This window comes from the organism of the source record quoted next, unplaced genomic scaffold (assembly GCF_019419815.1).
Source record: "Pyrus x bretschneideri cultivar Hongxiangsu unplaced genomic scaffold, Pyrus_bretschneideri_v1 Contig33, whole genome shotgun sequence".
NCBI classification, from domain to species: Eukaryota; Viridiplantae; Streptophyta; class Magnoliopsida; order Rosales; family Rosaceae; genus Pyrus; species Pyrus x bretschneideri.
The window spans coordinates 5,181,952-5,198,587 of NW_025999646.1; the positions used below are offsets into that span (position 1 = coordinate 5,181,952).

The 16,636-nt window shown below is 37.3% G+C and overlaps 2 protein-coding genes and 1 non-coding gene across 3 annotated transcripts; 1 reads left to right on the plus strand and 2 right to left on the minus strand.

The window, feature by feature from the left end:
• Positions 1-76: 76 nt before the first annotated feature.
• TRNAT-CGU lies at positions 77-148 on the minus strand. The gene has a single exon. It is a non-coding gene; the product is annotated as a tRNA-Thr (tRNA).
• A 290-nt stretch (positions 149-438) lies between these two features.
• LOC103963724 (tRNA (guanine(9)-N1)-methyltransferase) lies at positions 439-2,208 on the minus strand. Its single transcript, XM_009376575.3, has 3 exons — positions 1,716-2,208; positions 917-1,276; positions 439-785 (listed from the first exon to the last, which is right to left on the minus strand). The coding sequence occupies exons 1-3, from the start codon at positions 2,118-2,120 to the stop codon at positions 564-566; spliced, it is 987 nt and encodes a 328-aa protein (XP_009374850.1). The 5' UTR covers positions 2,121-2,208; the 3' UTR covers positions 439-563.
• Positions 2,209-3,771: 1,563 nt separating this feature from the next.
• On the plus strand, positions 3,772-16,487 carry LOC103963723 (sister chromatid cohesion protein PDS5 homolog A). Its single transcript, XM_009376574.3, has 34 exons — positions 3,772-4,099; positions 5,443-5,646; positions 5,750-5,931; positions 6,440-6,566; positions 6,665-6,883; positions 6,988-7,204; positions 7,294-7,439; positions 7,527-7,672; positions 8,300-8,449; positions 8,572-8,620; positions 8,701-8,892; positions 9,406-9,588; positions 9,925-10,079; positions 10,167-10,293; positions 10,397-10,546; positions 10,642-10,701; positions 10,926-11,062; positions 11,185-11,302; positions 11,456-11,590; positions 11,682-11,881; positions 12,054-12,210; positions 12,298-12,444; positions 12,855-12,935; positions 13,041-13,469; positions 13,547-13,693; positions 13,787-13,894; positions 14,022-14,101; positions 14,314-14,365; positions 14,467-14,553; positions 14,677-14,714; positions 14,870-14,932; positions 15,022-15,170; positions 15,424-15,845; positions 15,946-16,487. The coding sequence occupies exons 1-34, from the start codon at positions 4,007-4,009 to the stop codon at positions 15,994-15,996; spliced, it is 5,001 nt and encodes a 1,666-aa protein (XP_009374849.2). The 5' UTR covers positions 3,772-4,006; the 3' UTR covers positions 15,997-16,487.
• Positions 16,488-16,636: the final 149 nt, after the last annotated feature.

The window sequence follows — 16,636 nt, forward strand, 5'->3', positions numbered from 1 at the left end:
TAGACTCCACGTTTAAACCTTTCACATCAAGATTAGTCGGGACACAACATAAAACACACAAAAAAACACTGAAAATAGCTCCCAGCGAGGATCGAACTCGCGACCTTTCGCTTACGAAGCGAACGCACTACCACTATGCTATGGAAGCCAATTGGTCATTTTTGAAAACTTTATATTTTTAAAATTAATGCCAACCTTTACAGCTTTTCTTTCTTCTACTTGTTTTTTGTATAATTAAAAATATATAAAGTCAAGTCAATAGTATGTATTAATTGATGCAATTTACACTCATGAAAAACTAAACCCCATGGATTTGGGTTGGGTGGCCATCAAAGGTAGTAGCTATGGGATGGTGGAAGATCAGCTTGCTGAATGCAGAAAATATATTTGCATTGCATGCCAAATAGCAGGCTTCCTTCAACTTTCAACAACAAAATGTAATGAAATTTCACTTATCATTGTTATATTGATCGTCTTCTGTTACAAAAAGACACCGTGAATAGGTGGTGTGAATGTTAAACTCCAACATAAACACAGATAGAAAGGCACATTCTCTTAACAAATCATGGAATTGGAAGGCCCTTGACTTGAGCACACTGCTTTTTGCTTCCAAATTGATCATCTTTCTCTTCATTTTCTTCACCATTCACTTGTTTAGATTGCTGATCTGAATCAGCCGGGCATCCCCTTTTTCTTTGAGGAATCACTTGGAAGAAAGCCTCCTTCCAATCCTTTGTTTCCAAATACTTTAGCAGTATCTCTATCACTTGGTTCACAGTTAGCACCTGCTCCCAAAACAAAAATTGGTTAACTCAAACCTCTATCAACCAATTGGATCGAAAATGGCAAAAGATGATATGCACATTATCGGTGACATATTTCTGTTCTTTATAAAAGACAGAGAGACAGATGATACCTGGGAAGAGGACATATTCAAGTAGTTGCCTATGGGGAGTTTGGCCGTTTGGATACCCTGCTCCTCTGCTTTCTTCATGGTGATCCCTTTCCAACGATTCCGATCCACCAATCCCCCAACAATGTATATCTTGCTTGCATCCAGCTCATTAACCACATTTTCCGAATCAGCAGTCAGATACACCAGATTTTGCTTCTTGTTTTCCAGAGCTTCAATGTAGGATCGATCTTCCTTCTCTATGATCCAATTATCAAACCCCGGCAGCTTCTTTAATGCATTCCCCATGTCTCCCTTGCACCCTGTCAACCACAGATGGCCTGGCTCGCTGCACCTTTTGTTCACCGCGTAACAATACATAATCTGCATTCACAATTACAGTATCCAAACAAACACATAAACAAGCTGTAATCAAGTATCAAGATTTCAGAAACTACAGCCTCGTCTGGTGTCTAAAGTTGGACTAAATAACTCTTCAGTGTATGTTGAACGAAGAAGCAGCGAATGTCATCTTTCAAATTTTATCCAAGTTAGAGTCAAAGACGGAATATTCATGCCTGTACAATCCCTACAAAAACAGTCGGATTGGGATTGATAAGTTTCTTTCGAGACTGATCCATCTTCCACATTCAATTTGGACAAAATCTAGAATAAAAGTTTACAAGTTAACATCATTTTCTTCGTTCAACATACATTGACAAGCCCTAAATGTCATAAACTATCCAATTCAATTCAATTCAATCCAATCCTAGACACGAAACGCGGACTCAAAGACTAAGAAGTCAAGCAAAGCAATGCCAACCTGTTGAACGAGGCTGTTGATCTCGGCGGGGGTCATGAGGTGAGAGAATTCGAGGTCAATCACGATCTTCTGTCCGCACTCTTTGGCTTTACTCAGTCTCTGTGTCTGCACCGCTCGCTCCTCTGACTTGTGCTCCATCCTCTCCTTCCTCAGACTCTTCCTCTCCTCTATCAGCTTCTCCCTCTCCTCCTCGCCCAAGCTCGCCAACTTCTCCTCCCACTCCCTCCGCTTCCTCTCTACCTCTCTCTTCTTTTGCTCTTTTTCCTGAGCTTTCTTCTCTGCCTTCTTCGCTTCCCATTTCTGCTGCTTCAACAGCTTCTTCTGTGCGCTCTTCGACAGTGATCCGCCGCCATTCGTGCATTCCTCCTCTTGAGGACCTTTTTCCTGATTTTCTTTGCCCTCCATATTTCGATTGCTATTGCTGGCTACAATGCTCCTGCTTTGTGTAATTTCAGATGGAGGCTTCTTTCTCTCACTTCTCTGGATGTTTTGTTAGGGTTTTTGGTTTTTTTTTTTTTTTTTTTTTTTGGGGGAACGATAACGACGGTTTGCGCAAAGAGAAACGACGTAGCTTGTTACAAAACCTTTTTTGTTTTTATTTTTATTTATTTATACAAGAGTGTACTCGAAAGTTGAAATGTAATAAGTTGAATAAAAAAAAAATGTTCTATCTAGTAGGTCAATTCACTCTATTCCTTGCCTTCTAAGTAATAAATCATTTTTAAAAAATTGGAACTTGAGTGCAATGAATGATCGACACACCAACTTAGCCAACTGATTTATTCACACATATGTATGTTTGATTCATATTTGATTTAAGGTTGAGCACAATTCAGTTAACCAAACATTATGCATAAATTGATTACTGAATCAACCTCTTCATTTATCAATTTCCCAACTTAAAGATGAACACTTAGGTTCAACAACAAGAGGTTAGTTAATGGATTTTAACAATTCAGATTGCCCTAATCTCAATTTCATTTGTTTGAACTTGTAACAACATCAATAATAAGAAGGATAACGACTGTGGCCAAGCAAGAGGTTGTAGATCTTGAGGTTTCGGTCACCTAGGTTCAACAATTGCAAGTTGATTGATTGGTTTATCAGTTTCTTAAATCATTTTGATTACATTTGTTTTAAGTTGTAGAGGAGTTAGAGGTTGCGTGTTGAAGACTAAATTGAACAATAAGAGGATTAGAACATTAACAGGGGTTGTAATGGACAAATGCAGAGTAACTATTTAGGAGATTGGTTAGGGGTTACTATAAGAAAACCCCAAGTTCAGATTTAAACATCAATAGTCTTCCTTCACTTGTGGGTAAAAAGAAGATGCAAAGTGAACCATAAATAAACAATCAGCTGGTATGGTATTCATGCTACTAACCTAGTAGCAGTTGCTTTATCCTTCATGTGGCAGTGGCAGTGGCAGTTGTCCATGTTTCTTCTTCAACCAACCGAGGTATCAAACTTTCAACTTCCAAGTACCATGCTAAAACTCAAAAGCATTGGTTCCCCCTTCCCCCCATCTGTTGTCTTTCGATTTGGAATTTTTTTTCCCTATTTTCGTATTACTTTTCTTTTGGTATTTTACAACTTTACCCTATCTAAAACACAAAAGATCTTATATTTCTTATTATACAAGCACGACCGCAATTTTTTGTAACAACGAAGATCATCATATGTTATCATTAGGAAAGAGAAGAAACAAGTTTACTTGTAAAAATTTTAAGTTATAATCTCATAAATGGTAATCAAGATACCAAATTATATTTCCATTTCTTATTAATATATCATTGTATTAGAAAATTGAGAAACTTTTGAATTTTGAAACCATTTTTTTTTTCCTAAATAAAATTTCAATTAATCAAATGTTCCATAATGAAACAAGTTCAACTAATGACATGCCTTGATTTTAAAAAGGAAAGAGAAAAAAAATGTGTTAACCAAAAAAATAAAATAAAAGGGGAGACATGAATGGGAAATGACTAAAATATAGGGGTAATAAAGGAAATGTGCGATTTATGAAGTCAGCAAATTTCACTTGCATTTGCAGCTCATTTCGCATCGTTGTTCGAAAAATCCCAAACCACCACCCCCCCCGAGGCTCGAGAGAGAAAGAGAGAGAAGAGAAACAAACTCGGGCACACTCAGTGAGTCAGAGCCCAGAAACAATAAAAACAGACAAACAAGAAGCTCCTCTTCCATCTCAACCTTGAATCTCACTCTTATCGACTCCATGAGGGAGGTGTCGTTGCCCTAAAACGATAGCGCCTGCTCTCTCCCACGAAAAGATGGCCCAAAAGCTCGAGCAGCAGCTCAGGGAGGTGGGATCGAAGCTCGAGACCCATCATTCTTCCAAAGACGCTCTCGTCAAGCTCTTAAAGGTTTTGCATTTCTCTAATTCCTTATTTTGTGTACCCAATTTCGCTTCTCTTCCAAGTTATTTCTCAAAAATTTCTCCTGTTTCGAGAAATTGACGCTCTGTAAAGTTTAGTTATTTTCTGTTTGGTTGCTAGGAAACCGGTGAAAAGAAAGCGAAAGCAAGTATTAGAAATTTTGAGTTCCGTTTACTATTTCTCTTTGCTAATTTCTTCCTTGACACTGAAATTCTCGGCTACTTGATATAAATTAACTAGTTCAATTAGGGTTTAATCACCAATGAGGAGATTAAACATAGTTAGCCTTAAGATTTGAAATTATACTTCTTTTTCGGATTTTAGGGATTCAACCGACTGTTCAGAGTGAAATTTCTCTGTTTAGAAGTTTTAATTTTCTTAAATTTGAACAAGTTCGGGACAATTTCCCTGATTTAGGGTTAATATTCATGCCTTCGTGCTGTGTGGCTTTAGTGGTGGCCAGTTATGTCTGGAAGCGGCACATGTTTAGATGCGAAAGAAGTGAGTGGAAGAAACAAAATTGGGATTCCAAGTATTATATTCACTTGTGAGAATGCTCTAGATTTACTAGTGGGAGATTCCAGAGTTTCTCGATGAACTGGGAAAAAGTACAGGACTGGCAATGAAGTTAAATTATTCTCATGATTTGTTAAATTTAAGCACTTCTGATAAATAAACAGTTTTGCTAATTGTTTTGCAATGTGCCAACTTTCAGTCCAAACGTGAAAGCAAATTGTACTCGATCTATGTGATAAATATTTCAGTGATCTAATGTAGTTAGAAGTTTGAACTTGGTAATATTGGAAACTGGAGAATGGCGTTGCACTTAAGAGGATCTTGATAGCTTTGTCAATAAGGTTTGCTCTCAAAATTATAGTTGCAGTGGCGCACTGGTGCTTGGTTAAGCTAGTGATGCAATTACAATGACTTTTGACTAAGCGTTCTTTTATGTCTCATTGGAAATTTTATCCTGTGTTTGTGTACGGTTCTTTTAGTTTACTAAAAATTTGACTTTGTATATAGCTAGTAGTGGAACAGAAATATAGGTTCTTTATTCTGAATTGCAAAATGATTATAAGACTCATTGAAATTTCTATGTTGTTTTGTATTTTCTCATGATGGTAAGAATAGATCTTTATGATTTTATTTTTTATGTTAAGCCATTGTTTTGCTAATTAATGTGTTGGAATTTTTGAGTTTTAAACGATACTCTAAACACTCTTCTAATAATCAGTATATGGATGCGTATAGTTGCATGACTTGTGTACTTCACATGAAAAGTTAGGTTTAATTTATGCTACTATTAATGATTATTTCCTCCCAACTTGCAGCAAGCTGCATCATGTCTTTCGGACTTGGATCAATCACCTCCAGCATCTACGTTGGAGTCAATGCAGCCTTTACTTAATGCAATTGTCAAGCCAGAGCTGTTGAAGCATCAAGATAGAGACGTCAAGCTTCTAGTTGCAACCTGTATTTGTGAGATAACTCGAATTACTGCACCTGAAGCTCCTTATAGTGATGAAGTGCTAAAGGTGCATTTATTTTATTAAGTCAACTGGTTAAAGGATATACTTTGTTTTCATTTTGTCAATGTGTACTCTCAGTCTCAACTGATTGTTCCGGATTTCTTTGCAGGACATATTTCACTTGATCGTGGGAACTTTTAGTGGATTGAAAGATACGAGTGGTCCATCATTTGGTAGAAGAGTACTCATTTTGGAGACTCTTGCCAAATATAGGTCATGTGTTGTAATGTTAGATCTTGAATGTGATGATCTGGTGAATGAAATGTTCAGTACATTTTTTGCGGTTGCCAGGTTCGTTTTTTTTTTGTTTCTTTAAAATATTTGTACATGAGTTTGAGGAATATCTTGTTATCATATCCTCTATAGCATATGATCATCTCTCTAAGGTGCTCACTTCTTTTCCGCTATATTTGATGAGTTAATTTACTTTGATTAAGTTACTTGAACTCTAATCTATGTTGCAATACATTTCCAAGATAATGTCTATAGATCAGTCTGATAATGGGCATCAATTGGTTGGTTATTTTTAAAAATAGCTTTCCTATAAAAGATGCAACACAGATACAATACTTGAAACAAGAGAACCTTATCGCATAAAATGTGAACCCTCTAATAGAAAGTTAACATGGGATACAGCTAGTAGCAAGATATGTTATCTGCTAAAAATGCCCAGGGAGGGGGGTGATTGTTGCTGTTCATTGGTTGACTGAATTTCTTTCTTCTTTCTAAATGTTTATTACCGAAGGTATATTTTCCGCTTCAATTTGATAATTAACGTTTCGAAGTTTGTCATATGCAGAGATGATCACCAAGAAACTGTTTTGTCATCAATGCAAACGATTATGATTGTGCTCTTAGAAGAGAGCGAGGAATTGCGAGATGATCTTTTGTTTATTGTATTGTCTATATTAGGTCGTAATAGAAGTGTAAGAATCTACTCTATTTTCTGGTCTATTGAATTAATTTTGTAGTTTTTCTGGGTCAAGTTACATTGTGTGCTGACCTTGTGAAATTCAAATACTAGGATATCACTGTGGCTGCTAGGAGGCTTGCCATGAATGTTATAGAACAGTGTGCAGGAAAGCTTGAGTCTGGCATTAAACAGTTTCTTATATCATCAATGTCAGGAGACAACAAGTCTGAGAATCATCAGATTAATTACCATGAAGTCATCTATGATGTATATCGGTGTGCTCCCCAAATCTTATCAGGAATTGTCCCATACCTAACAGGAGAGTTACTGGTATATACTAATCCAATGTCCGGCATTTCGTCTCTTCATACTACCTGACATGAATATTTTTAGTTTGATGAATAAATTTAAAGTAAAATTTTGAACATGTGCAGACTGATCAGCTAGAAACTCGTTTAAAAGCGGTTAGTTTAGTTGGAGACCTATTTTCTCTGCCAGGCTCTACCATCTTCAAAGCCTTTCAGCCAATCTTTTCAGAGTTCTTGAAGAGGTTGACTGATAGAGTTGTGGAGGTTCGCATGTTGGTCCTCCAACATGTCAAGAGCTGTATGCTGTCAAATCCTTTCAGAGCTGAAGCTCCCGAAATAATTTGTAAGTTCTTTGGAGCATTTTAGCTGCATGCTGTCAAATCCTTTCATATCTTACACCTGCTGATTTTGAGCTGGGTTAACGTTTTCTAGCTGCCCTCTGTGACCGGCTATTGGACTTCGAAGAAAAAGTTCGGAAGCAAGTTGTTGCTGTAGTTTATGATGTGGCATGTCATGCCCTGAATTCAATTCCTCTAGAAACTATAAAATTGGTTGCAGAGCGCCTTCGAGATAAATCTGTATATACACTTGTCCCTTTTATCTTCATTTGTGCCCATTTAGTTTATTTCTCCATTTTCTGTAATGCTCCATTTTCCCTTTCTTAGCTACTTGTTAAAACGTATACCATGGAGAGGCTAGCTGAGATATTCAGGGTTTATTGCGCAAAGTGCTCTGATGGTCCACTCCTATCCAGTGATTTTGATTGGATTCCTGGGAAGATTCTGAGATGTTTTTATGACAAAGATTTCAGGTAAGCCCTTCAGGGTTTTGGTTTTTTATAGGAAAGTTTGCGTGGTCCAATATATCATACACACACGCGCGCACACGCACCTCTGTTATATATATTTTTCTGTTTCTATTGTACAGCATTAGCAGTTTGTGCTATTTGGAAAATGTTAGGAGGAACCAAGTAATGATAGGTTGTTCAAGATCTTGATGTATATTTAGTTCATCCCTGTTGTGAGATTTTTTATTTATTTATTTGTTTATATATTTTTTAAGAAAATTCTGGCTCACCCTCTGACCTTGTTCTTGTCAAATGGTTGATTTGGAGATCTATTAACTACTTTTCTATGTGATGATTTTGCTTTTTTTAACCAAAGTTCCTAGATTGAAATTGACTCTGGTTGTAATCTACTGATACTATGCATGGGTTGTCTATCACTTTTGTTGTTGAGATTCAGGTTTTGTCGACTGCAAGTGCAGAAACTCAAATTGTTTACAGTGAATGGTCATGATTATATTGATGAGCAACACATTAGATTTGTTGTCTATTGGTAGCATTCAAAATATTTTATATTTTGAGATTTTTCCACCTGCTACCCTCTTTTTGAGTCTGAACGTTGAGCATTAATTTTTGAGCACTTCAATTTTGCAGATCAGATACAATTGAAAATGTTCTCTGTGAGTCCCTGTTCCCTCCAAATTTTTCCGTCAAAGATAAAGTTAAACATTGGGTCAGAGTCTTATCAGGATTTGATAAAGTTGAGGTGAAGGCTCTTGAGAAGATTCTAGAGCAGAAACAAAGGTATGTTGTCAACGCTTGGATTCGATACCGAGTGACGACTTTCAAAAGTCCTCTCAACTTTTTGATCCTGGTATTTGATGATTTGTGAACTGATTTTCAGGGAATTTCTTCTTGGATTGCAGGTTACAACAAGAGATGCAGAAGTATCTGGCACTTAGGCAGATGCATCAGGTTAGCAAATGCTCCGAGTTTGAACTGTGAAATGTCATATGATGTCCCAAGCAAAGTGACTGGTTGTGATTCAAATGCAGGATGGTGATGCTCCTGAGGTCCAAAAAAAAATTCTCTACTGTTTTCGTGTAATGTCACGGTTGTTTGCTGACCCTGTTAAGGCTGAAGAGGGTTTTCAATTTCTTGATCAACTGAAAGACGTAAACATCTGGAAGATTTTAACAAATCTTATTGATCCAAACACTGGCTCCCAGCAAGCTTGCACTTTACGGGTAAGGAGTAACTCACGAATATAATTGTATTGTAGTATGTTCTTTAATGATAAAAACCAGCAAATATGGTTTCCACTAGTAAGGCAACCCATATCTGAAATCAAAGGCCTCATGCTTTACTCTCATGCTGCCATTGCATCAACATAAAGGGTGTCAGTCTCACTACATTTGACATCTATAATTGTTACACCAACAACTGTAGCTAGTCAATACCCCCACCTCCAGCAGGGCCAAAACACACACACACAAAGACAACTGATTTTCTGATTGCTACCTATATGTATTAAACTTCCTATCATATCCTACCTTCATCAGCGCATGTCTATCCTCAACTCGTAACTTTACAATTCTATGATTAGTTGAGTTTGGAATACTAAACCTGAGTAGCCTAGTATAAGATATGATTTCTGACCCTAATGTTCTCTCAGTTTTCTTATTTTGTAGTAGGACATGGAAACTGCACGTCGATATTGTATTTAAATTGATATTCATCCAAACGTTCCTTATTTGCAGGATGATTTGCTTAGGATTCTGGGTGAAAAACACCGACTGTATGAATTTCTTAGCACTCTCTCAGTGAAGTGTTCTTATCTACTTTTCAACAAAGAGCATGTGAAGGAAATTCTTCTGGAGATTCTTGTACACAAATCTACTGCAGATATGAAATATGTGCAATCTTGCATGAATATTTTGGCAGTAAGGATACAATTCTTACTATCTCTTTTGTAGATAAATATGTAAAATGTTTGCTCTGATTACTATCTGCTCAAGTTAGTAAACCACACTTTTCCCCAGACCTGTGGATTGACAACTATGTCCCATACTTGTGTGTACTTTTGCTTTCTAGTATGTTTATGTTGTCTGTCAGGGTCAAAATTCTTTATCATTGAGATTGGAGGTTCTTACAATGGTATTATCTTTGGCCTTGTATATGATAGTTAGCAAGAGTTTCCAGTTTCATTCTCCCAAAATTTAATGTTATTTGAGCGTTTTCAAGTCTAAATTTCGATTTCTTCTGTAATGTATTTTCAGATTCTTGCACGCTTTAGTCCATTATTACTCAGTGGGACAGGAGAAGAACTAGCAAATTTGCTTAACGACGATGATGAAACAATAAAAGAAGGGGTTCTGAATATTTTAGCTAAGGCTGGTGGTACCATCCGGGAGCATCTTGCAGTGTCATCAAGGTTCACCTGTTGGAATTTTAAACTATTAGGCTATTCCCCTTGTATTGCTCATTGTTGTCCTATATTTATCTTGTATTTATCTTGCAGTTCCATCGACCTTGTATTGGAAAGGTTGTGTTTGGAGGGCAGTCGAAGACAGGCAAAGTATGCTGTACATGCCCTTGCAGCAATAACAAAGGACGATGGACTTAAATCACTCTCTGTTTTATACAAGGTTTAAGATTAGGGTTACTTTATGTGCACAATTATATCCTCTTAAGTTGTATAATAGTAAGATAATGTGAGCAGTTGGGAAGTTGATATTTCTCAATTTGCAGAGCCTTGTGGATATGCTGGAGGAGAAGACACATTTGCCTACTGTACTACAATCTTTGGGGTGTATAGCTCAGACTGCAATGCCAGTTTTTGAAACTAGAGAGAAGGAAATTGAAGAGTTTATAGTTGAAAAGATCCTAAAGTGCAATAATGTATGCCTCTCTAATTCACTGCACTTGTGATATATCTTGAATTTAATGACATGTTGGTAAATTGTTTTCTGGCATATGGATGCTTTACTTTTCAGAAATCAGGCGACAATAAAAATGCATCTTGGGATGACAAAAGTGAGCTTTGTTTGCTAAAGGTTGGTCAATTTTGAGAGATTTTTTTTTTAATTTTTGTTACCGTATAGAACTGTGTGGGTTTAATTTCATCGTTCATATTTTATCCTCCAGAAGGAATTAGGTAACTTGTCCAGGATATAATAGTGTAAACAGTGACCCCTTTGATGCAATACCTTTTTGCATGCTCCTTATACATGGGGTTGCTCTTTCATATTTTTCTTTTTTTCTTTTTTTTGAATTGTAGATATACGGGATAAAGACATTAGTGAAAAGTTATTTGCCTGTCAAAGATGCTCATGTTCGCTCTGGCATTGATGGTCTGCTGGAAATCTTAAGAAACATACTTTCTTGTGGAGAAATATCAAAAGACATAGAAACAAGGTAAGTTCAAAATTGTACATTTCCTGGTTCTGGTTGAATCAGTTTGATCAATCTACTTCAGTTCATTGTTTGTAATATTATATAAGGCATCAAATTTCATGTAAAGTTTTTGTGATTTACAGTTCAGTTGACAAGGCGCATTTGAGGCTTGCTTCTGCAAAGGCAGTTCTTCGTCTGTCCAAGCACTGGAATCATAAGATACCTGTTGATATCTTCTACTTAACCTTGAAGACTTCGGAGGTGGAGTTTTTCCTCATAATATTTTCTGTATTACTTGCTGTATTTTTGTTTTTGTTCTGTTTTTCGTAGTACAAGTACTTGATTGTCATATTCATACAACTAGATGTCTTTTGTTTGTCTTTATTAATTTGTTTATTATTTTTGGTCTTGTAGATTAGTTTCCCTCAAGCTAAGAAAATTTTCCTGAACAAAGTTCATCAATACATAAAGGACCGGCTTTTAGATGGAAAATATGCTTGTGCAATCTTTTTTAACACATCTGGATCAAAGTCAATGGAGTTTCAAGAGGTATCGATACTAGGGTTGATTCATTCAGATTAATTATCCTTGTTTTAGCGTGTTTATTGGCTGAAGTTTTGTACTTTGTTTGTAATGGCAGGAGAAACAGAATCTCGCAGACATTATTCAAATGTATCACCAAACAAAGGCACGGCATCTCTCTGTGCAGCAATCTGATGCTAATTCATTGACTGCTTATCCGGAGTACATCCTCCCATACTTAGTTCATGCCCTTGCACATCATTCTTGTCCTAATATTGATGAATGCAAGGATGTGAAAGCATTTGAGCCGATATACCGGTACTTTATCCTGACTTAGATGAATTTATAGATACTTTCTATATGAAACCAGAGCTGAAATGATTGAGAAAATGAGGTGGAATTATTCTATATCTGTAGTTAAATAATCTCTTGCCATTATTTTATTGTTAATTCTCATTCTCACCAAGTTGTCATTTTCTGTATTTTACAGGCAATTGCACTTATTTCTGTCTATGTTGGTGCATAGAGATGATGATGTCAAGTCAGAATCTAGTAGCAACGTTGAAAAGGAGGACATTTCTGCCATAATCTCTATCTTTCAAAGTATCAAGTGCTCTGAAGATATATATGATGCAACAAAGTCAAAGGTTGAGTGTTAAACTTATTGTTGATATTCAATCATCGACCCCTTCCCCTGTTTCAAGCTTACTTATGGGATACTTTGAAATATGCAGAATTCACATGGTATTTGTGACCTTGGGCTGTCAGTTACCAAGCTCTTATCCCCAAAGGAGAATGATTTACAAGGATTGCCTGCATCAATTCCTCTACCTTCAATGTTGTACAAACCATATGAGAAGAAAGAAGGAGATGACTCTGTGGTAAGGGTTCTCTTTTCCTTTTTAAGTCTTTTGCTGGATAAGGCAGGTAATGATCAAGAGCAGGTGCCTTGCCTATGTGTTGGGCGTGCAGGTGATAGACTTTAGTTTCAGGAATGAGAGATTAAACCCACATTTTAGACTTGAAAGTGGACTATTTCTTGCTTATGTACAAGGGTTGAGAACTCAAAACAAAATGACTTAAAAAGAAGGAAAAAAAAAAAAAACGTAATCATTTTACAGAATGAGTCACTTTCCATGATATGTGAATGACCCAGCCTGATTAAGATAGTCTAATGCTTTGTGCTAAACTACTTGAGTTAAACCAACATTAAGTTTTTCTTGAAATATTTGGCTATTTTTGGTCATATGCTCAATTTTTATTATATCAATTTAATGCTTGTTTTTGATAGGCCAGCGAAGGGCAAACGTGGTTGGCCGATGACAGTGTGTTGACTCACTTTGAATCTCTTAAGTTAGAGTCTAGTGAAACGGTATGTTATGATACCGAAGAACACTTGCACTTTATTGAAATATGCTGTGATATTTGGTACATTGACCTTTTAGTAACTGGTGCACTGTTTCTTTCATCACAACAGGGAGTTTCAGAGATTGCTGAAGATGAGCTTCTGAAAGATGGTGAAAGAGATGGAGGTGAAGTGCCTTTGGGAAAAATTATAAAGCGCTTAAGATCTCAAAATTCCAAGGCTAAAAAGGCGAAAAAGACATCAGCTGATGCACAGAATGCTGAAAATAGTGTTGATATATTGAAAATGGTCAGGGATATAAATTTGGATAATTTGGAAAAACCTTCTAAGTTTGAGTCAAGCAATGGTCATGAAAATCTTCCAAGCAAGAAATCAAGAATGGATCTAAAGCACGAAAAGGAAAACAAAAGAAAATGTACTGAGGCAACATCTGTCCCCGTTCCTAAACGTAGGAGGTCATCATCCACTCACAGTGCCTTCAGATCACCTAGAAGCACTTCCAAGTCTCCTCTAAGTGCTTCACTAGACGATGTAGACAATGTAAGAATTCTATCATTCAATCCATCTACATGAATGCTAAGATTCAGCCCAGCTCTGAAAATAAAATGTCTATGCAGAGAAAACAGTTTCAAGGCACCGAGTCAGATTTGTTGGTTTCATGCTTCCGGAAGAATGCTACCTCTTCGTCACAACGTAAAGGCAGAGCCTCTGACCGTGGTCATAATGATGAGGCAAATGAAGTTGGAGAAGCCAGTGACCGTGAAGTGAGTTGGCTTCAACTTTTTTTATTAAAAATGCATAATGTCATGGTTCTGTTAGCTGTTCAACATTAAACTTATGTTCTACCTTTATTGCAGGAGCCTAATGTACTGAAGGCTGACAAGGATGACCCAAATAATGATCTCAACTCTCCTGCAGGATCCATCAAGAAGCGGAAAAGAAAGAGTATTGCTGGTTTGGCAAAGGTAAGTTGATTTACAACTTCCAATCCTACATCACAGTGGTGACGTCATTAAAACTGGCACATCTCCCTTTATTGTATCATTAGTATGTCGTTTCTGAACTGATGCAGTTTTCTATTTTCATCCTTAGTGCAAATTCAAGGAAAGTGGAAAAGATGTCGAAGACTTGATTGGTTGCAGAATAAAAGTTTGGTGGCCAATGGATAAGCGGTGAGTGCTCTAAAAGATAATATACAGACACAACGTGTAGATTGAAGCTTTCCTTTTTGCTGTTTATTATACCCTAAAACTTTTCCTTTCATTTCTAATTTCCGTCTTACATTAAGCAACTGCAACTATATGATTATGAACTAGTTTATAAGTAAGAACTAGTACATAAGTAAGCACTAGAATACTTATTTGGCTCAATTTAAAATCTACAGATTTTATGAAGGCACAGTGAAGTCATTTGATACGTTAAAGAGGAAGCATGTGGTAAGCTGCTCTTTCCTTCCCCTATCATCTTTTGGATGTATGGATTACCTGTTGTAAATGTGCATTTCAAATAATTTTCACTTGTTTATGTCATATGGAAGATACTATATGAGGATGGAGATGTAGAAGTGCTTCGGTTAGAAAAGGAACGGTGGGAGCTCATTGACAAAGGTCGCAAGCCCACAAAGGTGTGAAGTTTTTATCAAAATTCTCTCTCTAGCTGATAGCGTTCTGCACTTCTACTTTACATTTCCAGTAAAGCAACAAATCCTGACATAATTATGACACATGACACGTTTCCTCATTTGCAGAAGTTAAATTCGTCAAAGAAATCTCCCTCAAAAGAAGTGTAAGTATGGTCTTTCTGATGCAAGCTTGTAGGTTATTTGTTCTTCAAAGTGATTTGCAAAATGTTTCTGGGGAATCTTTGTTAGCATTGAATGGGATAGTGGTGTTGATGTCTATGGTATGCCATTTTCATTTTCTTCAATTTTATCATTACAGGTCCCCTGGTCAAAAGAATAAGCGCGCAGGTGGTTCGCGTGAGAACAAAAAACCAATTAAAACGTGAGTGAAGTTTGCATCCCTTGCTTATTTGTCTGATTCTTTTTCTTAATAATGAAAATTGTAAACGTGATTGGTCTCTGATTTTCTAGAGTTAAAAGGAAAAGAACACCAAAGAAAAACTCGGGCGGGAAGAAGGGCGTATCAAAAAGAAATCATTGGGGAAGTAGGGACAAAGATAGTTCTGAAGTTTCGAATGATGAGCCCACCCTTACATCTAAAGTTGAAGAAATGGACTCAGGTAAGATTTCTCATCATTTTTCATCTTGATGCCATAGTGCTTTTGGCATATGATATATCAATTTGTTATGACAATGACATTCGATGCGATGGTGTGGGTAAACCTGTAAGAATTCTGACATGTAATCAAATGTAACGAGTCCACGTTTTGTTTGCGTATCTATTTTGTATGGCTGATGCATGTGAACTTCCCAGCCAGGCGGCCACTAGGAAGATATTTTTCTTGGCTTGTCTGAAAACAATTTCTTTTGCAGGTAGTTCAGAAGAGAATGCTGAAAATGTGGATGAGAACGTGACAGATGAGGGGGAATCTGACGTGGAAGTGAAATCTGTTTCTGAAGGAAAACGGTTAAAAGATGCAGAAGAAAGTCCACATCATACCGAGGAATCTGCTGAAGAGAAACCTGGTTCCAAAGGGAGCCCTGCTGAAGACATGGACACTATCCCACAAGATGCAGAAAATGGAAATGAGGAGATGCAACACTCAGAAGAGAAAGAAGCAGATGAACTAAGTGGAGGGTCAAGAGAGGTTAACGAGGAAGATCCGTCAGATTCTGAAGGGATTCAAGAAAAAGATGATATTTCTGGCAGTTCCTTGAAACAGGGGAAATCCCATGTAGAGCCTTCAAGTCTTTCTGATGCTGGGGATGACGAACTTTCTGATGATGAGCCTCTTGTACTCGCCTCCAGCCTTGCTTTTTAACATGAAGAATTTAGTGGATTTAAAGTTAAATTCTAGGTTTTAATTTTGTTTTTCTTGTGTGCCATGGATGCAGAGCAAGTGGACGCAACGAGTAGTGAAAAAAGGTTCAAAGCCAGCGGGATAAGTGGTTGAGCCACTTTGTACGGCTTTACCTTGGCTTGGCTGCAGGGCTGTGTGTAATCTGCGCTGTTTCCATTAGGCGTGGGCGGTGAAAGAAGAAGAATGAAGAAGGGTGGCCGGCAACATTCATGTAGAATGTAAAAATGACAGCGTAGGCATGTAATATCCATCCCACTGACTGTAGGTGAAGAAGTGTTAAAAAGCTTGTAACATTTTGGGCATCATTTAGCAAGTGACAGCACGGACGGACTGTACGTACTAGACCTGGTAGTGGTTAGCTGATAGATTTTGACATGGGATTCATGGACTCTAGTCTAGTCTAGTCGAGTCGAGTCGAGTCGACGCTAGTTTACCGCCACGATTTGTGTTTTAATGTCCCTGACATGTACAGTAGGGTTTTATACGTGGGATAATTGTTGGTTCTGTTTGTGTTATTCTTGCTTGAATCCTAATAACACCCGTGGAAGTGATAATTGGAGGGTTTTATTTTGTGCATTTGCTGCTTCTCGAGCGGTTAATTACCCGTTGTCGTTGTTGATGGGTTTCACGTGGGCGTAGGTGGATTCATTTTTTCTGATGAGGTTTGGTTGCAGAGTTGGAGATTGGTGAGACAGCGCAGAGCCTCGGGCAATTCAGCTGGGAAA

Bases quoted from the DNA above. Each gene is read 5' to 3' on its own strand.
- LOC103963724 (XM_009376575.3), bottom strand. From the start codon at position 2,120: ATGGAGGGCAAAGAAAATCAGGAAAAAGGTCCTCAAGAGGAGGAATGC. The intron at 1,277-1,715 runs GTTGGCATTGCT...TTGTGAATGCAG, and splicing joins TCAACAGCCTCGTTCAACAG to ATTATGTATTGTTACGCGGT. The intron at 786-916 runs GTATCATCTGTC...TTTTGGGAGCAG, and splicing joins TGAATATGTCCTCTTCCCAG to GTGCTAACTGTGAACCAAGT.
- LOC103963723 (XM_009376574.3), top strand. From the start codon at position 4,007: ATGGCCCAAAAGCTCGAGCAGCAGCTCAGGGAGGTGGGATCGAAGCTC. The intron at 14,715-14,869 runs GTAAGTATGGTC...TTATCATTACAG, and splicing joins AAATCTCCCTCAAAAGAAGT to GTCCCCTGGTCAAAAGAATA. The intron at 14,933-15,021 runs GTGAGTGAAGTT...CTGATTTTCTAG, and splicing joins AACAAAAAACCAATTAAAAC to AGTTAAAAGGAAAAGAACAC.